Below are 21686 nucleotides of genomic sequence, written 5' to 3'. Positions count from 1 at the left end.
GTGGCCTCTTGCAATGCTAATTCAGATTCATCAGAAGACAGCTCATTTCCGTGAAGGGTCAACAAGTACATCATCTCATATGAACCAAGCAGTGGAACAAGAAAATAAAGATCAGAACATGCATGTCATAGAACCTGAGCCGCAAGGTATAGCTGATCAGGTAGGAGAAAAAGAAGATCAAAACGTGCATGTCATTCAACCTGAGCCGCAAGGTTTAGCTGATGAGTGGGAGCGGATACCTGGAATAGTAGAAGTTGTAGAGAATGAAGACCATGAGGCTCGAATGATGGAAGAATGTGGGGACTCATCAGACGATGAGGACTACCCGTTGCTAGGTGAATGGCGAGACAAGGATTTTGGAAATCCAGTGATACATGATATTAGGATTAATGAGTACGAATACAGAGAGAATGAGGTTGTGCAGGGGGCAAAGTATCCTAGCATTGAAGCTGTGAAGGATGTTGTGAAGCTTTGGGCTATATCGTTGAGGAAGGAATTCAGAGTTGTGAAGTCTAGCAGCAAAGAATATGAGGTGAAGTGTGTCAATGGCGATTGTACATGGCGAGTACATGCCTACAAGGGCAAGTACAAGACACATTGGGAGTGTTCAATTGTTACACCACATACATGTAGATTAACTGTTGTTGCGCAAAATCACCGTAACATCACATCCACTTTCGTGGCCAAGAAGATGTATGTGGTGATTCTCGACAAAATTGATTATGAGCCAAAATTGATAATTAGGGACATAGACGACCGTTTTCTATACAAAATCAGCTATGCAAAGGCTTGGCGGGCAAAACAAAAGGTGTTTGAGATGAGGTTCGGCACATATGAGGCATCATATGATAACCTGCCTCACATGCTGTCAGCAATTGTGCAGAGAAATCCTGGAAGCGCGACTGATACCTACATTGTACCGAGTTTGTATGGGGGACCTGGATTTCTGCTCCGTGCTTTCTTCTGCCTTGGTGCATGTGTGAGGGCATTTATGTATTGTCTTCCTGTTCTGTGTATCGATGGCACATTCTTGACAGGGAGATATAAAGGGATAATACTGACAGCGATTGGAGTTGATTGCAACAAGCAGGTGGTTCCTATCGCCTTTGCTTTTGTTGAGAATGAAAACACAGAGAGCTGGTACTGGTTCCTTGAACGTGTGAAGATTCACGTTGTTGCTGCAAGGCCTGATGTTTGCCTCATCAGTGACAGGCATGCAGGTCTTCTAGCAACAATAAGGCAACTACATGAAGGAAGTCGAGGACAACCTCTTCTATGGCTAAATATTGTGAGTAGGTGGTGCATAAGGCATATGGGTGCAAACTTTTATGAGCGCTTCAAGAATAAGGAACTTATGAATTTGTTCAAGAGGTTGTACACTCAGAATAAGCAGCGGAAGTTCGATGCTTTGTGGCAGGTGCTAGATAATATGTGCGCCGAGCTGCTAAAGGAACAGGTCTCAACCTCCAGCCATAGACGTTCAGGTGGTGGACCTTTCACACAGTGGATCAAGGATGCACCTAAAAAGAAGTGGTCAATTCTATACGACACTGGTGGGCGTCGATATGGGATCGAGACAACCAACCACGCAGAGTGTTACAACATGGTAATGCGTCATGTTCGTGGATTTTCTCTTGTTGGCATAGTTGAGTTCATCATGTACGGATGCACAAGGTACTTCAGAGAGCGGTACCAGGCAGCTGCTGTCTTACTTAATGATCCACAAGTGGTTTTTTTAATATGGTCACTAAATACATGAAAGAAAAGATTGAAAAGGCTCACTATCACAGAGTGGTCTCCATGGGCACAAAGGATCAAAAGTTTGAGGTTTTATGCAAGGACAGGACAGGTCAGGGTGTCCGCAGACAAAGGGTAGTTCAGGATTGCTTGATAACGCCGGAAGGCAAGGTGTTTTGCAGATGCAAGAAGCCACAACTTCTTCACTTACCATGCTCCCATGTCATTGCGGCATGTTCAGAATCTGGATTGGAAGCTGGGGTTTTTGTTTCTGAATATTACAGAAAAGAAACCGCTGTGCACACTTGGGGCCATGAGATATATGGCATAGGCAGTCTGGGATCATTCACTACACCAAATATCCCTCCAATGTACATTCACAATCCAGATGCTAGGAGAGGGGTAGGTCGACGGCAGACACTTTGTATCCGTAACGGAATGGATGAGTCTGAGGCAGGAAAGAAGAAAAAACGATGCAACCTGTGTGGAGCAGACGGTCACACTTATAAGAAGTGCCCTAAAATGCATGAAGATAATGCTGGTGCCGAGGTTGGACCTTCTGGGAATCCCACCGATGGATTGCCTCCGGATTTTGGAGCCCGTCGCGTTTAGATTTCGTTATGTATGGATATATATTTGAACCAGATGTATGGATATATATTCCCACCTGTATGTGACAATTACATTTCGTTACGTACGGATATGTATTTGAACCAGATGGTAGCATGTAACAATACGAAGGTATTTGTGTAGTAAGGTTTCTTGGTTGCAATTCTAAATATGTAGGTTGCTTGAATTAGATTGCTAACTGAATGTAGTGTACTGAAAATAGAAGGATAAGATAGGTTACGAACCATAAATTCTCGGCTTGCAATACAATTTTGTAAACAATGCTACAATTATAAAGCAGAGGCCTAAGGCGTTCGTACTACTACGGTAAATAACACTGAGACCTTTGCTGTAAACTAGGTACTTTAACAATGAAAAACAGTGGCATATGCAACACGGTAATCTCGTGTTGTGACTAAACCTGACATGCCTTAGGAAATGTAAAATGCCGGGATTACATGATGGTGCTTTACTGAGTGCACTGGGGATATTTTCCCTTCCTAATAGCTTCAGGCCCTGCTTCCTTAGCACGGCGGGCCCTCTCTCGCTTCCTTTCCCTGTCAGCTTCGCGTTCCTCTGCCTTCTGACGTTCCACTTCTGCAATCCTCTTCTGAATCTCTTTCTGATCTTTCTTGCGCTTTTCCTCCATCTGTTCTTCATGCAGCATTCGTTGCCACCTTTGTGCAGCTCACCTTGCTTGACGCTCAATATGGTCCTTATCCTGCTGAGATTGCTCGGTGTCTAACCACTGCACGAAATCACATATAGGCGGTGGAGTCTTTCCCCAAATTATGTTAGAAATCATTACCAGATCCGAAAGTGGCAAACTCTGATAGTGTTTTGTAGTACCTTTGCTCGATTCTTGCCGTAATACTTGGACGGATCATACTCGTAATTCTCGCACATGAAGAACCTCATGCCAAAATCATCCCCCAAAACCCTGAATTTCATTAACTTGCACAAGGATCCGCAAAAGCACATAGGCACCTGGACTCTTTGGGGAACTGTTTCCCTCACCTTACTCCGTGGAATGTAGGTGGATCCTGAGGAGGCCATGGTGTTGAGCTCTGGCAATCACAAGTGCGCAATCAGATTGCTAATGTAATGTATCACAAACTTATTGTTAATGTACTGTATCACAAAATGATTGCTAATCTACTGTATCAACAAAAATAATTACAACATAATCTATTTGTAAAGCGTAGAAGAATTTTAGTTACCTGCAGTCGCCGGCTCGAAAATCCGGCAGGGCTTCGGCTCTCTCCCTCCCTCCCTGTAGTCGCCGGCTCGAAAATCCGGCAGGGCTTCGGCTCTCTCCCTCCCTCCCTGTCTTTTCTTGGTTTCTGGAATTTTAGTGATGCAAATGAGAAGTGGGGGACCAGCCAACCCTTATATAAGGGCGGGGGAGCCGGCCGCCCCGCTGCTGGGCGGCCTGGGGGCCGGCCGCCCCACTGCCGGGCGACCGGTCCTCCAGGGGCTTTTCTGCAAAAATTTTCGCGAAATTTTTGCTGAAAAGCCCTGCCGCCCCGTAGCGGGGCGACCAGGTCCCGGGCGGTCGGCAGCGGGGCGGCCGGGTTATATTCCTGTAAATTTCGAAAACGAAAATATATTTTTTTTTGTAAAAAACGAAAATAAAAAATAAAAAAATAAAAAAGCCGCGGCATCTATAGCGAATAGACCTGGGCATGGGCTGCCCGACCCGACTGACCCGACCCAACCCGCCCGAAAATAGCCCGACCCGACCCGACCCGAAGAGTTTGATGGGCGGGCTCGGGTCAAAATTTTTGACCCGGTATGACTGACGGGCCGGGCACGGGCTAAAAATTTTGACCCGAAACCCGAAAAACCCGAAGGAACCCGACATTTTACATAGGCCCGGCCCGACCCGACCCGAACCCGACCCGACCCGACTGGCTGTCGGGTCGGGTGCGGGCTCAATTTTACGGCCCGGCCACCGGGTCGGGTCGGGCACGGGCCGCTAGAAAAAACACCGGGCTTTTTTTGGCCCGACCCGAACCCGACCCGGCCCGGAGGATGCCCAGGTCTAATAGCGAATGGGCAAGTGCCAGGCTGACAGCCCGTCTGCCGCCACCGTTAACATTAACTAGTCGCGTCCACGAGGGGCGCGAGGTCGTCCCCATTCGTCACCCGTCCGTCTTCCCCCACATCCTCCATCCCCAGCCCGTCGAAACCCTAGCCCGAAATCCCGGCAAAAGTCTCGCTCTCGCCGCCTCCCCGGCGCCATGGGTAAGAAGCGGAGGCTGGAGACCAAATCCGCGGCAGCCGCTAAGTCTACCCCGGCCGCTGCAGCCAAATCCGCCACTGCTACTGCCGCTAGCCTATCCGAGGTCATCGGCCCCGCCATGGCGCGGAAGGAGGTGAAGCTGCCCGAGGAGGCAGGTGTCAAGGAGGAGGAGGTTGAGGAGGAAGTCGAGGAGGAGGTGGAGGTCGAGGAGGAAGTGGAGGTCGAGGAAGAGGAGGAGGAGGAGGAGGGCGAGAGTGACCCGGCCTCGATTCATTCGCTGCTGGATTCCTTCCCCAAGGACCAGCTCGTCGAGCTGCTCCGCGATGCGGCCGTCGCGCACAGCGACGTGCTAAGCGCCGTCCGGCGCGTGGCCGACGCCGACCCGGCTCAGCGGAAGATCTTCGTCCACGGGCTCGGCTGGGATGTCACCGCCGACACCCTCACCGAGGCGTTCGGCCCCTACGGCGAGATCGAGGACCTCAGGGTCGTCACCGACCGCAACACCGGCAAGTGCAAGGGGTACGGATTCATCCTCTTCCGTCACCGCTCGGGCGCCCGCGCCGCTCTCCGCGAGCCCCAGAAGAAGATTGGGAATCGCAACACTGCCTGCCAGCTCGCCTCTGTCGGCCCTGTCCCTGCTGGTGGCGCGGTCAGCAACTCTGCGCCAGCCCCGGCTCAGTTGCAGCTGCCACCGGTACCAGAGTACACGCAGCGCAAGATATTTGTCAGCAATGTTGGTGCAGACATCGATCCCCAGAAACTGCTTCAGTTCTTTGCAAGGTATGGTGAGATTGAGGAGGGTCCGCTTGGGCTTGACAAGGTCACTGGGAAACCCAAGGGATTTGCTCTTTTTGTCTACAAGACCATTGCGAGTGCCAAGAAGGCTCTTGAGGAGCCACATAAGCATTTTGAAGGAGTTGTGCTGCACTGCCAGAAGGCGATTGATGGACCAAAGCCCAACAAATTGGCAGGACCTGGAGGCTTCTACGGTGCTGGGGCTTCAAGTGGCAGCAAGGGGGTTCCTGTTTATGGAGCTACTGGTCATACTCTACCTGGAAGTGTTGGTATTGGCCAGCCAATGTCACCTTTGGCTCCCAGCTTGGCTTCACTGCCTGGAGGTATTGCTGCTGCCCCAGGGGTGGATCCTGCTCTGGGACAGGCCTTGACAGCTTTGCTTGCCACCCAGGGTGCCGGACTGAATTTGAATAGCATCCTGGGAGTTGGTGCTAATGGCTCAGGGGTGCCTCCTCAGGGGGCATCTGGTGCCCTAAGTGGTAGCAGTTTGCCGGGGATGCAAGGTGGTTATATGGGTGGCTATGGTGGTTCTGGTGGATACGGGGGTGCACCGTCAGGAGGCCCTGGAAGAAATTACATGGGTCAATAGGTAAGATATGGCAGGTGGATGTACCTTAACTGCACGGAGCTACAAATACATTATTTCTTTTTTTTGGCATAAAGAGAAGTCTTGGCATTTTTGCTTGTTTTAGAACAGACACCGTTTTGCATTTAAGTAGGTATTAGCCTCAGCACTATCATTTTTATTCATTGCTATTTAACAATAATTGTTCATTTGCATTGATTTCAAAGCTATATATATTATGTTTTTCTGGTTACCAAAATATTTATGATAAAAATTTCATACCCTTGGTAGACGTTTAGTTGCTCATGTTTAGTTTTTACAACTGCACACTGTAGGCCTGCAGCTAAGTCAGTGATCAGAGAGTATCTCAAATTTGCATCATGAGTTTTTTTTAAAAACTGTTAGTGCCTTAGACGAAGTCTATCAACAACTGTCAGTTGTCTTCCCATTTGCTGCATATGGGCTAGCTGTGCTGCTATTAGCTTGAGGTTGAGGTATTTAATCACCTATGTACAGTGTTCTTTGTAGTTCATTATCATTTACAAGCATATATTGAGGTTTGTTACAAGTCGTACTATTTTCATGCGAATCAGCTTTGCTTCCCTGCATTCAGCATGTAACCTGCATTGTAATAGATTAATTCAGTTATCGCCATACAGTATGTTTGGTAGGCAATTTTTATTTGCACTTCGCCAGCATAAATTTGAGGTTATGCCAACACTCTTGTAGTGTAATGGTAAGCTCCCCAGTTGAGGGAGGCACCAACCAGGGTTCAAATCCTGGTGGCATAAAAAAAATTCCCTCGCTGGCCACCCAAAAAATAGTGGCAGGATGCTGGCCTGTGGTACCTGTGGTTGGTTTGGGCCCTCCTACCAAGGGAGATTGCAGTGGTCTCTAACCGAGTGGGTTGTGGTTGGCCTAGGTTATGGTGCGGTCTTATAGGATGAAGCTGGTGTTCGGGGGTTTTCTTGGCCAGTTTGGCTGAGGTTTCTTCTCAGTTGTAATACCCTGGCGGTTGAGTTTTTTTTTTTTAATGAGGTTCATGACAAGTCACAGGTCCTATGTTTGCATGTGATTCAGTTTGTGCTTAGTATTGTTTAACATGCATATGAGTGTGTCTGCATTGATCCTTTAACCTATTTTGTGTTGTTTTTTTAATTGACAGTTGAGACCGCAAACCAAAATTATGTTTTATCGGAAAGGTTATCTTTGTTGCACAAATATTAGTTTTGAGAACTGTTTCACTTATTTTTATTCATGTTGCTATTTGACAGGATGGTTATAACTATTTTACTGTGGCCAGATGATTCTACATGTTCCTGCTTGGCACTTATAAACTCTCTTTTAAGCTGTTTCTGGCTACTCAATTATGCTGTGGTCAAAGTTTTCATAAGGACTTTGATTTCCTCCCCCTACCGTTTCGAAATGAAATAGTATTTCGTACAACTATTTAGATTTTCAAAAGGCCATCTTGTGGCTCGCAAGACAGTTGTAAAAGACTTAATTCATGTGGATTTAAAGCACTGCGAGTTAACGACATTACTGTTTTCGTGTTTTCTGTCTACTTTTTTTCCAAAAGGCCATCTTGTGGCTTGCAAGACAATTGTAAAAGACTTACTGTTGATTTAAAGCGCTGTGGTATTTAGCAATAATAATGTTTCCGTGTTCTTTTTATGTACTGTTTTTAAAAGGCCATATTTTGGCTTGCGAGACTTGTAAAAGATTTCAATGTCGATTTAAGTATTTTTCATTTTTTTAATGTATGTTGAACCTGTTGTTGTCATGGTCTTAAACATAATATGTACTCTGCATTTGTAAGTGCCATTTTGTTACCATCCTTATTTTGAGGTAATGCAGATCTGTTTCTAAACAAAAGGTGGGCATACTCCTTTTTTATGCATTAATACGTCCTAGTTTGTAAGTAATGTGCTTTATTGTGTATAAACTTATAAAGTTGGTTATAGAGTATTTCCGGGTTCAAGTGATTTACTCCCTTCGTTCCAATTTTCAGGTTCAAGTTGGTTTTAAAAATTATGTATCTAGACATAGTCTACATCTAGGTGCATACGAAAATCGATATACTTAGAAAAGTCAAAACGATCTATAATTTGGAACGAAGGGAGTATATTTTTTAAAAGAAGGGCTACAACATGCCAATCAAGTACTTGCTTTATCTATTTTTTGTTGCTAGGAATTTCTGTACTGATGTCTGATGATCCTGCATAAATAACAGTGCCGTGATTGTGATGCCAATGTGCAATCATGTGAAATATTACCTGTAGTCTGTTAAATCTTGGAAATAATTATCGAACATATCTTTGGTTTTGGAAGAGCCTTTTTTTATTTTTCTGTAATCATTCTGCAGCATCATCTCCCTCGTATTGCTACTACAACTTGTACACTTTCTCATAATTCATGCAAATGCATACACTTCATTCAGATGTATTGGTGTCCCTCTGGGGAATGATAGCTGATGAAAATTCATTTGTTGCTTTGCTTGTATGACGCTGCATTCTCAGTTTCATTAGCAGCCTCTGTCTTGTTAGCATTTCTTTTGAGCTTTTGGCAATGGCTACCATGTAGAGACTAAGAATCTCTAAGGGTAGTCATTTACTAGCCCCCCCCCCCCCCCGGTATAGTGGTTAAACAATGACTTTGCTTGATAGATCGTCTTCCATATGTGACCAGAAAACTGATTATGGGATTATGGGCAAATGCACAAGTGTATACAATCTGACTTTGTAGGGACCAATTGTTTCATTGTCAACAAAGGAAACATCAGCTTTGTTAATCATCTCAATTGCTTTTAGAATGCAAAGGGCTATTGCCATACTCCTTTGCATGACCACGTGAGAATGCCAGTTTGGAACTATAACAAAAAGGTGGCCTATTACTTGATTAGAATTACCGAGAGAAGTCTCTGTTGTGTTACCTGAGAACTCCTAGGAATGTTTCTAAAGCTTTCTCGTTTCTTTTCATTTCCTTTTAACCACCAGCTATTGGTTCTTATTGCTTTGATTGGGAATTTGCAACCATAGCTTCGGTATAGGTTTTGGTATTATCATGCTGTCATTTATTGCTTGTGTTCTTGTCCGGATATTACTTTCCCTAATGTGCTACCTGTCTTTTTGGAATGATTTATTTCACATTGTTATTCTGTTCGGTGCTTTTCAGTGTATTGTTAGCACAATTTATCCTTATTTTATGGCAGTATATTCTGATTGATAGGATTGATGCTGTTGAAGTAGGCTGAGTAGTTGTAGTATGCCATGGATCATCCAATATCACTTGATTATTTCTTAAGTAGCTTTGATGCTCGGATTGGTAGAATCCATGCTGTTGAAGTGGCTGAGTAGTATACGATGGATCATCCAATACCACTTGATTATTTTTTAGTTTTGATGCTTCAGTAGTTGCTGCATTGTGTTCTCATGCTTTGCATCTGAGACGGGTAAGTAAGAAGCACTCATCCTTAATGCCAAGTGGAGCATATATCGAAAGAATGCTCTTCCGTAAGCTGTTCCATTCTCAGACCAGGGGCGCGTTGCCAGCAAGGACCAAGGACGCTGTGGTGATGGTGTTTCAGCTTCAAATGGTAACAGATGCAGGTGTTGGGCATGCTGTTGCAGCTTATAGAGTAGGAGTAATTGACTCTGTATTCAGATGCTGTATGTTTATTTTTTCTATGCTGAATTATTGGGAATGTAGTACTTGCAGACTGATTCGTTTCATTAGCCACGCATTGTCATCTGGGAATTTCACGCTACATGAATCTTTGCATGATTATGCTGGGATCTTCATCCCATTTTTACATCGGACATGTGGCTTTGGCGATGTCAACAGAAGCGACAAGGTGATTGCAAAATGCTAAGTTAGTTGCCAGCTATCCATAGGATGGTTCATGCAGGGATGATCGGAACACCGATCCACGCTTCAGACTATCTCTGTCGATTTGCAGTGCTTAGTTATTTCGTGAATTCTGTATTTTGTACAATATGCAACACTTGACACGAGTGTATGTTATGTGTACAATAAGCGAGAACACTGCGCCCACTTAGGCCTGTTTAGATTCCAAAATCTAAAATACAATTTTTTTTGTAAATCGTTTGCATGGTTTACTAAATATAGTCGAAAAATAAATTGTATTACACAAATGGACTGTAAATCGCGAGACGAATTTAACGAGTCTAATTAGAATATGATTAGACACTAAATTATTACAGTAATGCTATAGTAAATATGCTCTAATGATGGATTAATTAGACTTATTAGATTAGTCTTGTAGTTTACAGACGAGATCTGTAATTTGTTTTGTGATTAGTGTATATTTAATATTTCAAATGTTGAAAATTCTCTTCCAAAAATTCAAAAATACAAAATATCTAAACATACCCTTTACAAAATAAGCGAGAACACGGGAGTAGGGGAGAGACTTTCACACCTAGAGCGTCCCTGATTCCGTTTGACACCGAAGACTCGGAGACTCCGGATCCGAATCATCCGCCAGAGTCCAGACTCCAGAGGCTGCGTGAGGGGGAAGTGAGAAGAACTCGTGAAGGGTGGAAGCCGCGGTGACGCAGCCGAGCGACGTTGGCCACATGGCTGAGGACCACCCGAAACAGGCTGCGACGGGCGCCGAGGACGCCGCTATGGGCACGGAGGCCGTCGCCGGCGAGGGGCGCAGCGCCGCCGCGGTGGCGGGCCTCCTCCGCGGGTTTCTCGCCGTGCAGCAGCGCCGCGCCGAGGCATACTCCACGCTACGAAGGTACCGCTGCTGTCGTGCTCCGGTGCGGTCCTGCCACTCCGGTTCCCAACCAAACCCTAATGATCTTACCAGAAATTTCTGGTTGTGTGCTGAGACTGTTTGGATTTTGTGGCGCTGTAGGCCAGATTGGGCTTGAACTTTTTTATGATTTTGTTTCACTCGATTAGCTGTGTAAGGTTTGCTAGGCGTTAACAAACATGGTTATATCCCGTTACTAGAACGGGATACTTGATTAGAGTGTTAGGATTTGTGATGGGATGCAAAACACCTTACAGGAGCTTTATATGAACTGTTAATTCTTGCCAGAACTGGGAAATTTCTGTCCCAATATGGCAATATGTGGCGAAATTTCTCCACCTTTTTCTGGCTTGTGATCAGCCAATCCCAGTCATGTTGCGTACATCTGCACCCCTGCCACCTCATGTAGTGATTTTTGTTGTTTGGTTCACTATGTTGTTTCTTAGCATAAACAACAATGTAAACCTTGAGGACCTCATGAATCAAGAATCCCAAATAAATTGAATACGGAAAATTCATGGTTATCAGTGGTCCGCTGTCACATCTGCAATAAGGTTATGATTTTTGTTTTATTAGGAAGTTTTAGTACTGAATCCTCTGAAGTTATCAATTGTCTGTTCAAGAAAAAAAAAGATTGTCGATTTCACATGGAGTGGTTTGTTGCTTGTTGCTTTCATTCAAAGCAGATGCCATAATAGTAGGCCTAAAATTCTTTCATAATTTGGTATATGGAGGATGATCAGATGCCATGTGAGCTTGTAAGAAATTCGAAAAAGGGAAAGGATAAATGGATTAGAATGGATCAGTTTTCTTTAATCAGCAGCAGTAGTCTCCTCAGCCATTGGGATATTAGATAAGGCTCTACATTTTTTATCTGCTGCTGATAGTACACACAAGGTATTGTCACTCTGTGCTATTATTAAAGAAGCATATGTGATTCAGCAGTACGTGCTGAATGCGGCATCGTGATTCAATTGGTACCCCTTTCCATTGAATATTTTTATGACTCCAATATGTATATACACTTTCCAACATAATATTTTTGATAACATTCAGACATATTACACGTAATTGAAAAAAGGGCTGGGTGCCCTTCTAGTAAATAGTTCGAACTATTTTATTGATATGAGTGTGCTATACAGATGAATTCCATACTAGATATTTCCCTTGGTCTGTAGTAGTTACATCAATATGTTGAACTTGTGGTTGTTGGTTTGGCCGTAAAATATGTTTGCTTTGCACCCACTAGGAAATTAGCTCCCTGGTATGTCATTATTCACAAAAGGAGAAACAATTTCCTGGAATAACAATAGCAATAGGGTTTTTTTCCCTATATACCCCCTCTTTCCTGAAAACAAGTCATTCAAGAATTCAAAATTTGTCCCAAGAAACAAGTCATTTTACCCTATTTAGTATGTGCATGTGCATGCAACAATCAATTAGTGTGGTTTTTTATCACTTGATTTCGACACACAACCTAAATGTTCCTTCATCCTCAATTCTGGTTCTGCATTAGCATATCTTGTGTAAGCCTATCATTTTGTGTTGTCATTGATTCACTGTGATAATATGTCAGGGGGTTTTCTGAATATATGGCTAATGGAGGTGAATTGGCCTATCAACAGCTGTGTGGCAATATTACAGCGGAGTTCAATGATTGTTCAAAACAAGTTAGCTCTGTTTGACTCATCTTCTTTTTATCCAATAAAATTTCTTGTGTCTTATAATTTTTTTTCCCTTCAGGTGCTTGAAATGATTTCTGTCCTCTCAATGCCAGAATTTTGTCGTAGTGATCTTGGCGATTTACTAAAGGGTGTTCAAGCACACGAGAAAGAGAAGTTGCATTTGGTAAGCTATCTTGGGCACTCGTTGTGTTGTTCTGTGGACCATGAAATAACGCTTCCTTAAAATAACTAGAGTTCATGTATTGGCTGTAGAGTGAAAACTTCTTTCATTGTAAAACTGCAATTATTTTGTTTCTACATTTCATTTATCCTAGGAAAACCATGATTGGAGGAATTATTAGCCTATATAGATCATAGTTAGGTTTTCTTATGCTTTATACAAGTCATTTTCTTTTACCAAATGCTAAAGGAAACTAAGATTTACCCTTTCACAATGCATTATAGCCGTCAAATTCAAAATGATCCCTTCTTGCAATTCCCTGTATTCAGTGTAAGTTGTTGTTCATTAAATTGTTAAAGTGGCAGGGATTGTTTGGTTTTTGCATGATAACTGTTTCAGGTTTGCTATATCTATATATTGCACCTGATAGCTGCATCAGCTTTTTAGGCCCTCACTAGTGATACCCGGAATTGTGTTGTAGTCTAGCTACTCAACTGATTAACCATTTCTAATTATTTGGGGCTTTAACTGGTTCAGCTATGGTACTGGCCTGAATTTAAATGTAAGCTAGGTTGTGCTTGCAGAGTTTAAGATGCAACTTTTTTTTCTTCTATAGCTTTTATATTGGCATTTTCTTTTCTTCAGTTGTTGATTATTTATGTCTCTTGTCTTCCTGTTTTGGTTACCTGATTTCCGAAGACAGCAAAGATTCAGGTGCTCAAGAAAGCTGGCCGGCCTTCAGAACGCCTGGTGAACCATGCGGACTGCAGGTCACGCAGCCTGACCCAGCACGTGTGTGTCCACGTCAAGGAGATCACAGAGGCCGCAGGCACGGAAGACGCCGAGGCGGATGCGGAATATGAGGCCGCCCTCAAGGAGGCCATACAGGGCGTGCAGGAGGCCGTGATCAACATAAACGAGCACATGGAGGAGGTGCGCTACGAGATCGACGCTCTTGAGGCAGAGACGGTTGGGAGCAGGTTGACGGAAGTTGAGGAAGCGTTCCCTTCTACCCTGTCTATAAAGTAGAAAGAGATGTTGCGCGTGGAGGACTGGATACTTGCAGGCAGAAGCTGGTCGCAGGTGAAATGTTTTGGACTATGTTCAGTTCAGAACGCTTGGTAATGGAATCTGAATCAGATGATCTATATGTAGGTTAACTTATGAGTTATGAATTATGATGTCCATGTTCCTTTAGAAAGAAAAGAATGAAATTTTAAGAACTGATAAGCAACGTTGCAATGCTGTTTTTGTCGATTTTTTGTAGCAGCAGTTTGCCATTTTTTTTTTTTGGCGATGCAGAGGAAGGAGATGGTCCGAATGTGTTCGGATTTTTTGAAAAGCCAAACCATCATCAGAACTCAAGAGCAGGGGTATTCTAGATTTTCAGGCCATAGCGTGGCTAGCTATGTCGCTCCTTTCTCTGAGCTCTTTTTAATTTTTTACTATTGAAACTGAGTGCCATCTCAATAATAATTAAGAAAATTTGGTGCCTGCCTACTAGACTGTTAGGTGACTTGTATCTGTTATACACTAATTTCTAATCACTACTCTCCCCCACGAGTCCGGCCACACAAGGGCACCTAAGATAATTTTAATTTAAAGCGTCGACCAACTGAACGTACAGCGACGAAAAAAAACTTGTCCTAGGCAGATACGAGTCATGAGCAAATAGTTACGGTTCGATCATCAATATACGTAGAAAGCCGTGAAAGTTGTACCTAGTACCAATATATTCATTATGACAATAGTCTTGTGCATATATATACCGTACCAAAATTGCATCCTGCAGCGTTGCACCCCCATCCCGACCCCCCACCTCCCAAAAGAAAGGTTCAAGTTGCAGTTTTAGTGATTAACAACAACTTTAGTGGTAGCTCCTAAATCAGACCAAAAAAAGCTCCTAAATCAGACCCGAAATGAAGGTTTTCATTATTTTTAGGTCTCCAAATTTGTTCCAGCTCTAGCTTCCGCTATAGCTCTCAATTCTAATTAACTTATAATTGAGGACTCCCTAGAGATTCCATATGAATGGATGATGGAGAAGGGACTTTGGAGATCTTACCAAAATAGAGGGTCTACTAGAGAGTCTGCCCAAGTTTATTTTTTTCTTAACCCTCTGACTTTGAGATAGAGACTATTTAAATGGTCTGCTAGAGTTGCTTTAACATACTCGCTGCAATTTAAGAATGCATTTAAGTTACAGTGACATAATTATCACTGTCGTCGATTGATCGAAGTAGGATAAACATTGTCCTTTGAAAGCAACCCTCCCCAACAACTAAAATAAAACATCCTTAGCGCAATGCATTTTGTTCTATCTAATGTGGAAATCCACTAACAAAAAGTGAAGCCTTAGGTTTCATTTGCCCACTAACAACCTGACATTAAACACAACATTTTATTCATATAGTCCTAAAAATTTATGGTGTGCAAATGCACATACAAATAATGCTTCAAGTTATTGCTCCCTTCCTCTAAAATTACAAGACTTATTCTGTTTTGTTTGGATGCCTTTGACCAATACTCAACCTGCGAGGGGCTAGCTGCCCCCCGAGCATTCTTATAAGAAGGAGGCCTTCTAACGCAGGCCGAGAAACCCTCCGAACCCCGGCTCTTTTTAACCTTGGGTCTGGTGCCATTTCCTGGAACCGTTACCCAGGCCGGGACCGTTACCCACTGGGCCGGGAAACCGTGACGCCAGGCCGGGCCAGGCTGACTACACAGCCCAAGCTATCAGGAGCACAGCGAGGGGTTTTTTCCCACAGACGGAGAAATTCGCCCCGGTGGGGGTTCGAACCCCCCACCTGTGGAGTGTCGCCAGTTGCTTCGCACCACTCGGGCTAACAAGCTTAGGCCCTTTGACCAATACTTACTCCACATAATACATGTTCTTTTTTTATAGAGTTGATACCATTAGGTTCTTATTCAAAATAGTTTATTTCCATTATACTCTTCTATGATCTAAATAAATATTGATAGATCACACCTTTGTAAAAAATAATATATTTGGGTGGTAATAATTAAATCACAAAATTCTAAAAGTCTTAACTCTTGATAAGGAAACGAGGACTCTTTTCGCATGCGTTGTTTGTATGGTTAATTAGTGACACATGTGATCCTTCTTGCTGCTGTCACAGTGCCACCAATGACCAATCACCATCTTCTGGCCCCCTCTTGTCACCTCTAGCAGTCAGGCCTCCTCTACAGATTTGTTCCACCACAAGTCCACAACTCAACGAATAACATAATCAGTAGCTTATCTTTTCACCTTTTTTCCTTGTTACTACGTGCACATGGTCATCTCTCACTTGGTTCATGCGCTTTCGATGTCTTGTACAAGTATGCTTTCTTTGCTTAAAGTTTTCTCCGGTGTCTTATTCAAATCCACCCACATTGTAGAAGATAGCCTACAGATTGTGGATTGTTGAAAGCTGGATTGTAAAAGCTGGAGGACTGTTTGGATCTATGGACGATCGATTGTGCGTTTAGTGGGTGTTCGGGTCACAAGCTAGCAGAAGCACATGCGAGATGGCTCGTGGGATACAGCTTTACCGGGACATGGAGTTGGACTTGGATCACGCCACAGCTCGAGAGAAGAACTAAACAGGGAACCCAAGGAAGAATAAAGAGAAAAAGAAGGCCAAGTAACCCAACAACGATGACGAAGGTAAGGTTGCCCCAAGCAAGGCGAGACCACGAAGAACCAAAGCTGCTTCCTCCCGCTTTCGGTTCATCTAGCCGTGAACGTTTTCGAGATAGCACAAGGTCTAGTGGAAATCCGTCGATACTTGAAGCCGCCGGCCCGGTTCACTAGCACGGCACTCCCGCCGCTCCAAGCCGGAGGTGCGCGGTGGCTTCCCGGCCTGATCAGGCAGGCGTTAAGCATGGCAACAAGTGGCAGCTAAACAAAGGAGCCCGCGCCCATGGCTATAAAGCGCTCGCACTAACCGCGCCCTCCTTATCCCCTCTCCCCGCTCCCACCCTTCTTCCCTTGCCCGCCTCGATTCATCCCTCTCCCTCCCCTCCCCTCCCCTCCCGATTCCCGCGGCCGGGCTCGCGGATCCACGCGCGGCGCGGCTCCCTTCCTTCCACACGATGAGCAGCCGGCGGCGGGTCGAGGCCTGCGACTCGTGGCGCCCGCCGCGGAGCCACGCCGGGGCGGGGCCGCAGCCCGTCCTCCTCCGCGCGGGGCCCCGGCTCCCGGCCTTCGCCTCGCTCTCCGTCCGCGAGGGCGGGGAGGCCGCGGCCGTCGCCAAGGCGGTGGAGGAGGCGGTCGTCGCGCGGGCCGGCGAGGGGACGGAGGAGCGGCGGGCGGCGGGGGGCGAGGAGGCCGGGGGGGAGAAGGAGCGGAGGAGGCTGCCCCCCGCGGCGCAGCTGGTGCGCCACCCGCTGGCGCTGCTCGCCCTGGTGCCCCGCGGCGCCGCGCTCTTCGCCGCGGGGGCCGCCGCGGGCGCCGCCGCCAAGACCGTCACCGCGCCGCTCGACCGCGTCAAGATACTCATGCAGGTAGGCACGCCGCTGTCCCTGGTTCCTCGCTCGTCCTCTCACTGCTGCCGTGCGGGCGTGTGGCTTGGCTAACGGGGATTTTCGCTGTTCTGTTCTCCGCTGCAGACGCACAGCGTGCGGGTGGCGGGAGAGAGCGCCAAGAAGGCGGTTGGGTTCCTCGAGGTGACAATGCGATCTATCGCTTCCCTTTCATCAATTTAATTTCACTCTGGTGCTATGTATTCAGAAATGAGAAATGCACCTTCCAAAGCACATTCCCTGCGGGAAATTTTTAAATAAACTGGGTTCTGTGCAGCTTATCTTTAACAGAACATGATGATGGCTCGGTCCCTCAGAACATTTTCCATGAATGCTACAGAGATAGTTATTAGTTGACAAAAATTGCTGCATTATAAGTAATCCTTGACTTCATGTTATAGGCACTGTGAGAAACTTTGAGATAACAGTCAACTGTTCAGGGGGAAAAAAAAACCTTAACTGCATGGATCCTTGGATGGCTCTCTGTTCTGAGTCTTGACCATGATGCTTTATGATGTGTGCATGGAAAGTAGAGATCAGCATTCATGATCAAGTAGTTACTGTGGAAGGCAAACATGGGTATTAGCCATCCTATTTGAATCAGAAATTCTAATCCTAGGTATGGGCTTGAATCATGTGTGTACTCCCTCCCTCCCCATCTCGGATGGGTAAACGTGAAATTCTATGTTATTAGCACATAATGGGAGGGGGTGAAATAACTCTCTTTTGATAGGTTCTGCTTAGATTTGAATCTTTAGATAAAAGAGTAATCTGATACATCTGCCAATTATGTAGGCTATTGCAGACATTGGAAAGGAGGAGGGTCTTAAGGGTTACTGGAAAGGCAACCTTCCACAGGTGTTTGTTATTCTCCTTCATATGACTCTGCATGGTTTATCCTGTAGTCCTGTGCTGATCCCTATTCTTCTCCATAAATCGGTCCAGGTTATTCGCATAATTCCTTACAGCGCGGTGCAACTCTTCTCATATGAAGTTTACAAGGTCATAATTATTCCTTGTTCTTATGGCCATCAATTTTTGTTTACATTATTGTGATTGTAAGTTCCATATCTTTGTTCTCTTACAATGTTACTGTTTTTGCATTCAGAAAATCTTCCGAAGAAAGGATGGAGAACTTTCTGTATTTGGGAGACTTGCTGCTGGTGCTTGTGCGGGCATGACATCTACACTTGTAATTTATTTATTTGCTTGCTAGCAGATGTCTATGCATTTCTATTTTTGTTGGATATGAGACTTTGTATATATTTGGTTTATGCTTTGGTCTTTAATTGGTTGCGGCAGATAAATTTCATCAAAATATGTGGTAGGACATTGTTAGCACATTCTGAACTTTCTACTTGTACTTGCTGATAGGTAACATACCCACTGGATGTTCTCCGGCTCAGGCTTGCAGTTCAATCTGGACACAGCACTATGTCTCAGGTAATAACTCTTGTAAGTGCTAATTTCTGTTTCTTGGAAATTGGCGTAACCTGATGACTTTGTAGGTTGCTCTTAACATGCTGAGAGAAGAAGGATTGGCCTCCTTCTACGGTGGCTTGGGTCCATCTCTTATAGGAATTGCACCTTACATTGCTGTGAACTTCTGTGTTTTTGACTTGTGAGATTCCTTCTACTGCATATCAAATACTATGATACATGAAATGTCCTCCTAAAGTCTTTACCTCACATTTTTATATGGCATTCTTTTTGGTGTACAAGAATGAAGAAATCAGTACCAGAAAAGTACAAGAACAGACCAGAAACATCGCTAGCAACTGCTCTTCTCTCAGCAACATTTGCAACTTTGATGTGTTATCCCCTGGACACTGTTAGAAGACAGATGCAGATGAAAGGGACACCATACAACACAATTTTTGATGCAATTCCAGGTAAATATGCCAGCATCGCATGAGCTAATGGATAATGCATAGCAGTCGCTTGATCGATGTGAACTATGTTATTTGCTATTTGTGCATGCTCACTTGCTACTTAATGATGCCCTTTGTAGCCTAATAAAATACTAAAATGAAAAGTCTGTTTTGGTGCCAAATGCAGGCATTGTGGAGCGTGATGGTCTAGTTGGGCTTTATAGAGGTTTTGTGCCAAATGCGTTAAAAAATCTGCCAAATAGCAGGTACCCTTTTGCTCACTTGTTTGGCAAAAACATTTGGTTTAGTTTTGACAATGCTGATAGCTGGTGATGTGTCTTGCAATGCATGTAAATACACTGCTCATAAGTTTATCATATCCATGCAGCATTAAACTGACTGCATTTGACACGGTGAAGACACTGCTAGCGACTGGACAGAAGGAGCTGGACAAATTAATACAAGAAAATGAGGAGAAAACAAGCTAGTGAAATGTGCTCAATCTTTAAGGCTTCAGTAGAAGGCACACCGTTGCTATGTTCCTCCTTTCCTGGCGTCATGCTTTAGGATTTAGGCAGCACATGTTTCTGTTTCTTTTGTCACATTGGTCCTATTTGTGTGTTTTCCTTAGCATAGATATTCATAGAGATAGAGGAGGATTGGAAGGAAACAAGGCAATGGATTGATATCTTTAGTGGGGGCACAGCTTTAGCTAGCATCAGTAGGAGAATGCACCATACAGATCTTATTTATGTTAATAGAAGATAGCGTGTCTGTCCTCATAAGTTTTCATTTGCTATCAATATACATCATATCCAGAACATGGTGCACACAGGCTCTGTAACTCGCAAGCAGTTTCTCCTTGTCAACCGAGCAGGGTGAGGTGTGGGTGTGAGTGTGACTGCTACGTGCTATGGCACTATGGCAGTCTTGGTATTGTACATCACAGATTTTGTCTTGATTTTCATTATCGATACCAATTTTAAGCATGACTATGATTCTATGAACTGTCTCTTTGTCATTGTTATATTTTAATGCCAATCTGTCATAGAGAAGTTGGCAATGAAGTGAAAGAATGGGTTACAGAGGAGGTGATCATAGCAGAATGTATGTGTTTGATACTAAAGGATGCTTAACCTCTATATTTGTAAGTGCTAAGAATAACCTCATGATCCGATAGTACTTTTTTTATTGGTCATTCTTTTTTTTATTGGTCATTCAGAATAACAAGAACAAACTGAAACTTGATCAGAAACTTGCAGGTTTGAAGTGCTACTCCAACGACTCTACTACCAGGTTCACAGATCTGAATCAAAAAACCTACTTGCAGATTGACTGATCTGAAACAAAAACAAATGGGACTTGCAGTGGAGGCAATTGCAGTTAACAAGTGCTGAAAACTGGACAGAGCTTCAGTTAACAACCACTAATGTTAAATGTTTATGCATGCTGACTTGCTCTGAACCGCGGCAGAGGCTCCAAAAGCAGGTTCTCGAATAGCAATCGAAGTTTTTCAAGAAAAGAATAGCAATCGAATAATCCTCTCGGCCGCGGCATCCATCCACGGAAGGATAGTTCAGCCAGACCAGGCGACCCCATGACTGCTGCGGCGCCATTGAGCCGGACTGCCAGCACCACGCGCATCCTGGCTCTGCTCCTCGCCGGATGGTGCCTCGCCACCGCCTTCCCGGTGGTGAGGATCGCCATCTTCTGCAACTTCCTGGCGCTCCACAAAATTTCCAAAAAGGAATGCAGGAAGCTGCTGAGGCTGCTGCGGCGGCGTTTGATTTTGGTGCCGGCTGCCATTGATAGATGCTGGAGGCCTATCTGACCCATTAGGCCATTACCCATAGTGCATTGCTGTTGTTTTTTTTATCAATGCGCATGCTTCCTGCTGAACTATTCAACTCTTTGTGTGCATCCCCCTGCGCCCGAGCTCTGTTTGATACTTTGAAGGTGAAGCTCTTGGGAGTATGTGCTTGAGTTCTTTCCTAAAATATGTGTTGCAGCTATCTACCATACAAAGCTACATCTATGTTTTTGGTTTTTCGTTATGCATAGTTCTCTTGCTTATTGAGCGCGTACGACGAAGTGAGCCTTATCTCAGCCACTAAGATTTCTTACAATAAAACCTGACCACCCGAATTTGAGTCCTTGACTTAGCACAAGGTGAGAATACCTATGAGTATGTGAGTGTCTGTTTCTGAACTGTCCTCTGAAACATAGAAAAAACCGACGAAGCTATTAAACATGAAGTTTCAACATCTGTCATAAGGCAAGCAAAAGTACGAGCACATGTGTTGAGTACAAGATCAAACCTAGGTGAAAGGTTTCAGTCCCATCACAAGGAACTTTAACCATCTGAGTCGCGCTCTGATTCATTAAATTTTATTGCATTTTTTTCCAAACACAAGAGATTGGGGCATAAATATGAAAACCCATGGGAGACTCAAATCCAAACAGACAAGTCTCACTGCAACTTTCAACAGTTGTATCATAGTAAGCTTATTCGGATTATATATCATTGATAATTTAGCCAAGGATGCTAGACCAATTGGTTGAAGCACTCCGGTGGCATCCCACAGGTCTGGGGTTCGAATCGACCCGGAAGCCGGTTGTTTTGGCCAGATCTTGAAATTGACACCATATACCTCAGACCCTATGAGCACATTCGAGATACTGGACTAGTAGATCTTAAGATTGAGAAAG

The 21686-nt window shown here is 44.4% G+C and overlaps 3 protein-coding genes across 3 annotated transcripts; all 3 read left to right on the top strand.

Annotated features, from left to right (window-relative positions):
* Positions 1 to 4461: 4461 nt before the first annotated feature.
* Positions 4462 to 9710, top strand: LOC120671888 (RNA-binding protein P-like). The gene is made up of 2 exons (XM_039952148.1): positions 4462 to 5975; positions 7226 to 9710. Exon 1 carries the CDS (start codon positions 4590 to 4592, stop codon positions 5973 to 5975), a length of 1386 nt encoding a protein of 461 aa, XP_039808082.1. The 5' UTR covers positions 4462 to 4589; the 3' UTR covers positions 7226 to 9710.
* A 670-nt stretch (positions 9711 to 10380) lies between these two features.
* LOC120674182 lies at positions 10381 to 13780 on the top strand. Its single transcript, XM_039955324.1, has 4 exons — positions 10381 to 10716; positions 12311 to 12404; positions 12478 to 12582; positions 13279 to 13780. Exons 1-4 carry the CDS (start codon positions 10550 to 10552, stop codon positions 13606 to 13608), a joined length of 696 nt encoding a protein of 231 aa, XP_039811258.1. The 5' UTR covers positions 10381 to 10549; the 3' UTR covers positions 13609 to 13780.
* A 2755-nt stretch (positions 13781 to 16535) lies between these two features.
* On the top strand, positions 16536 to 19984 carry LOC120674133 (probable envelope ADP,ATP carrier protein, chloroplastic). Its single transcript, XM_039955256.1, has 10 exons — positions 16536 to 17088; positions 17194 to 17250; positions 17902 to 17964; positions 18052 to 18108; positions 18215 to 18298; positions 18481 to 18549; positions 18615 to 18727; positions 18829 to 18998; positions 19165 to 19243; positions 19366 to 19984. Exons 1-10 carry the CDS (start codon positions 16678 to 16680, stop codon positions 19463 to 19465), a joined length of 1203 nt encoding a protein of 400 aa, XP_039811190.1. The 5' UTR covers positions 16536 to 16677; the 3' UTR covers positions 19466 to 19984.
* Positions 19985 to 21686: the final 1702 nt, after the last annotated feature.

This window comes from Panicum virgatum, chromosome 5N (assembly GCF_016808335.1).
Source record: "Panicum virgatum strain AP13 chromosome 5N, P.virgatum_v5, whole genome shotgun sequence".
In the NCBI taxonomy this organism is placed as follows: domain Eukaryota; kingdom Viridiplantae; phylum Streptophyta; class Magnoliopsida; order Poales; family Poaceae; genus Panicum; species Panicum virgatum.
Note: the sequence above shows the minus strand (reverse complement) of the source record. Positions and strands in the feature narration are given on the sequence as shown.

Excerpts from the sequence above, each read along its gene's own strand:
- LOC120671888 (XM_039952148.1), top strand. The coding sequence starts at position 4,590 with ATGGGTAAGAAGCGGAGGCTGGAGACCAAATCCGCGGCAGCCGCTAAG.
- LOC120674182 (XM_039955324.1), top strand. The coding sequence starts at position 10,550 with ATGGCTGAGGACCACCCGAAACAGGCTGCGACGGGCGCCGAGGACGCC. Across the intron at positions 10,717-12,310 it reads GCATACTCCACGCTACGAAG|GGGGTTTTCTGAATATATGG; the intron begins GTACCGCTGCTG and ends ATAATATGTCAG. Across the intron at positions 12,405-12,477 it reads TCAATGATTGTTCAAAACAA|GTGCTTGAAATGATTTCTGT; the intron begins GTTAGCTCTGTT and ends TTTTCCCTTCAG.
- LOC120674133 (XM_039955256.1), top strand. The coding sequence starts at position 16,678 with ATGAGCAGCCGGCGGCGGGTCGAGGCCTGCGACTCGTGGCGCCCGCCG. Across the intron at positions 17,089-17,193 it reads GCGTCAAGATACTCATGCAG|ACGCACAGCGTGCGGGTGGC; the intron begins GTAGGCACGCCG and ends TCTCCGCTGCAG. Across the intron at positions 18,109-18,214 it reads TCTCATATGAAGTTTACAAG|AAAATCTTCCGAAGAAAGGA; the intron begins GTCATAATTATT and ends TTTTGCATTCAG.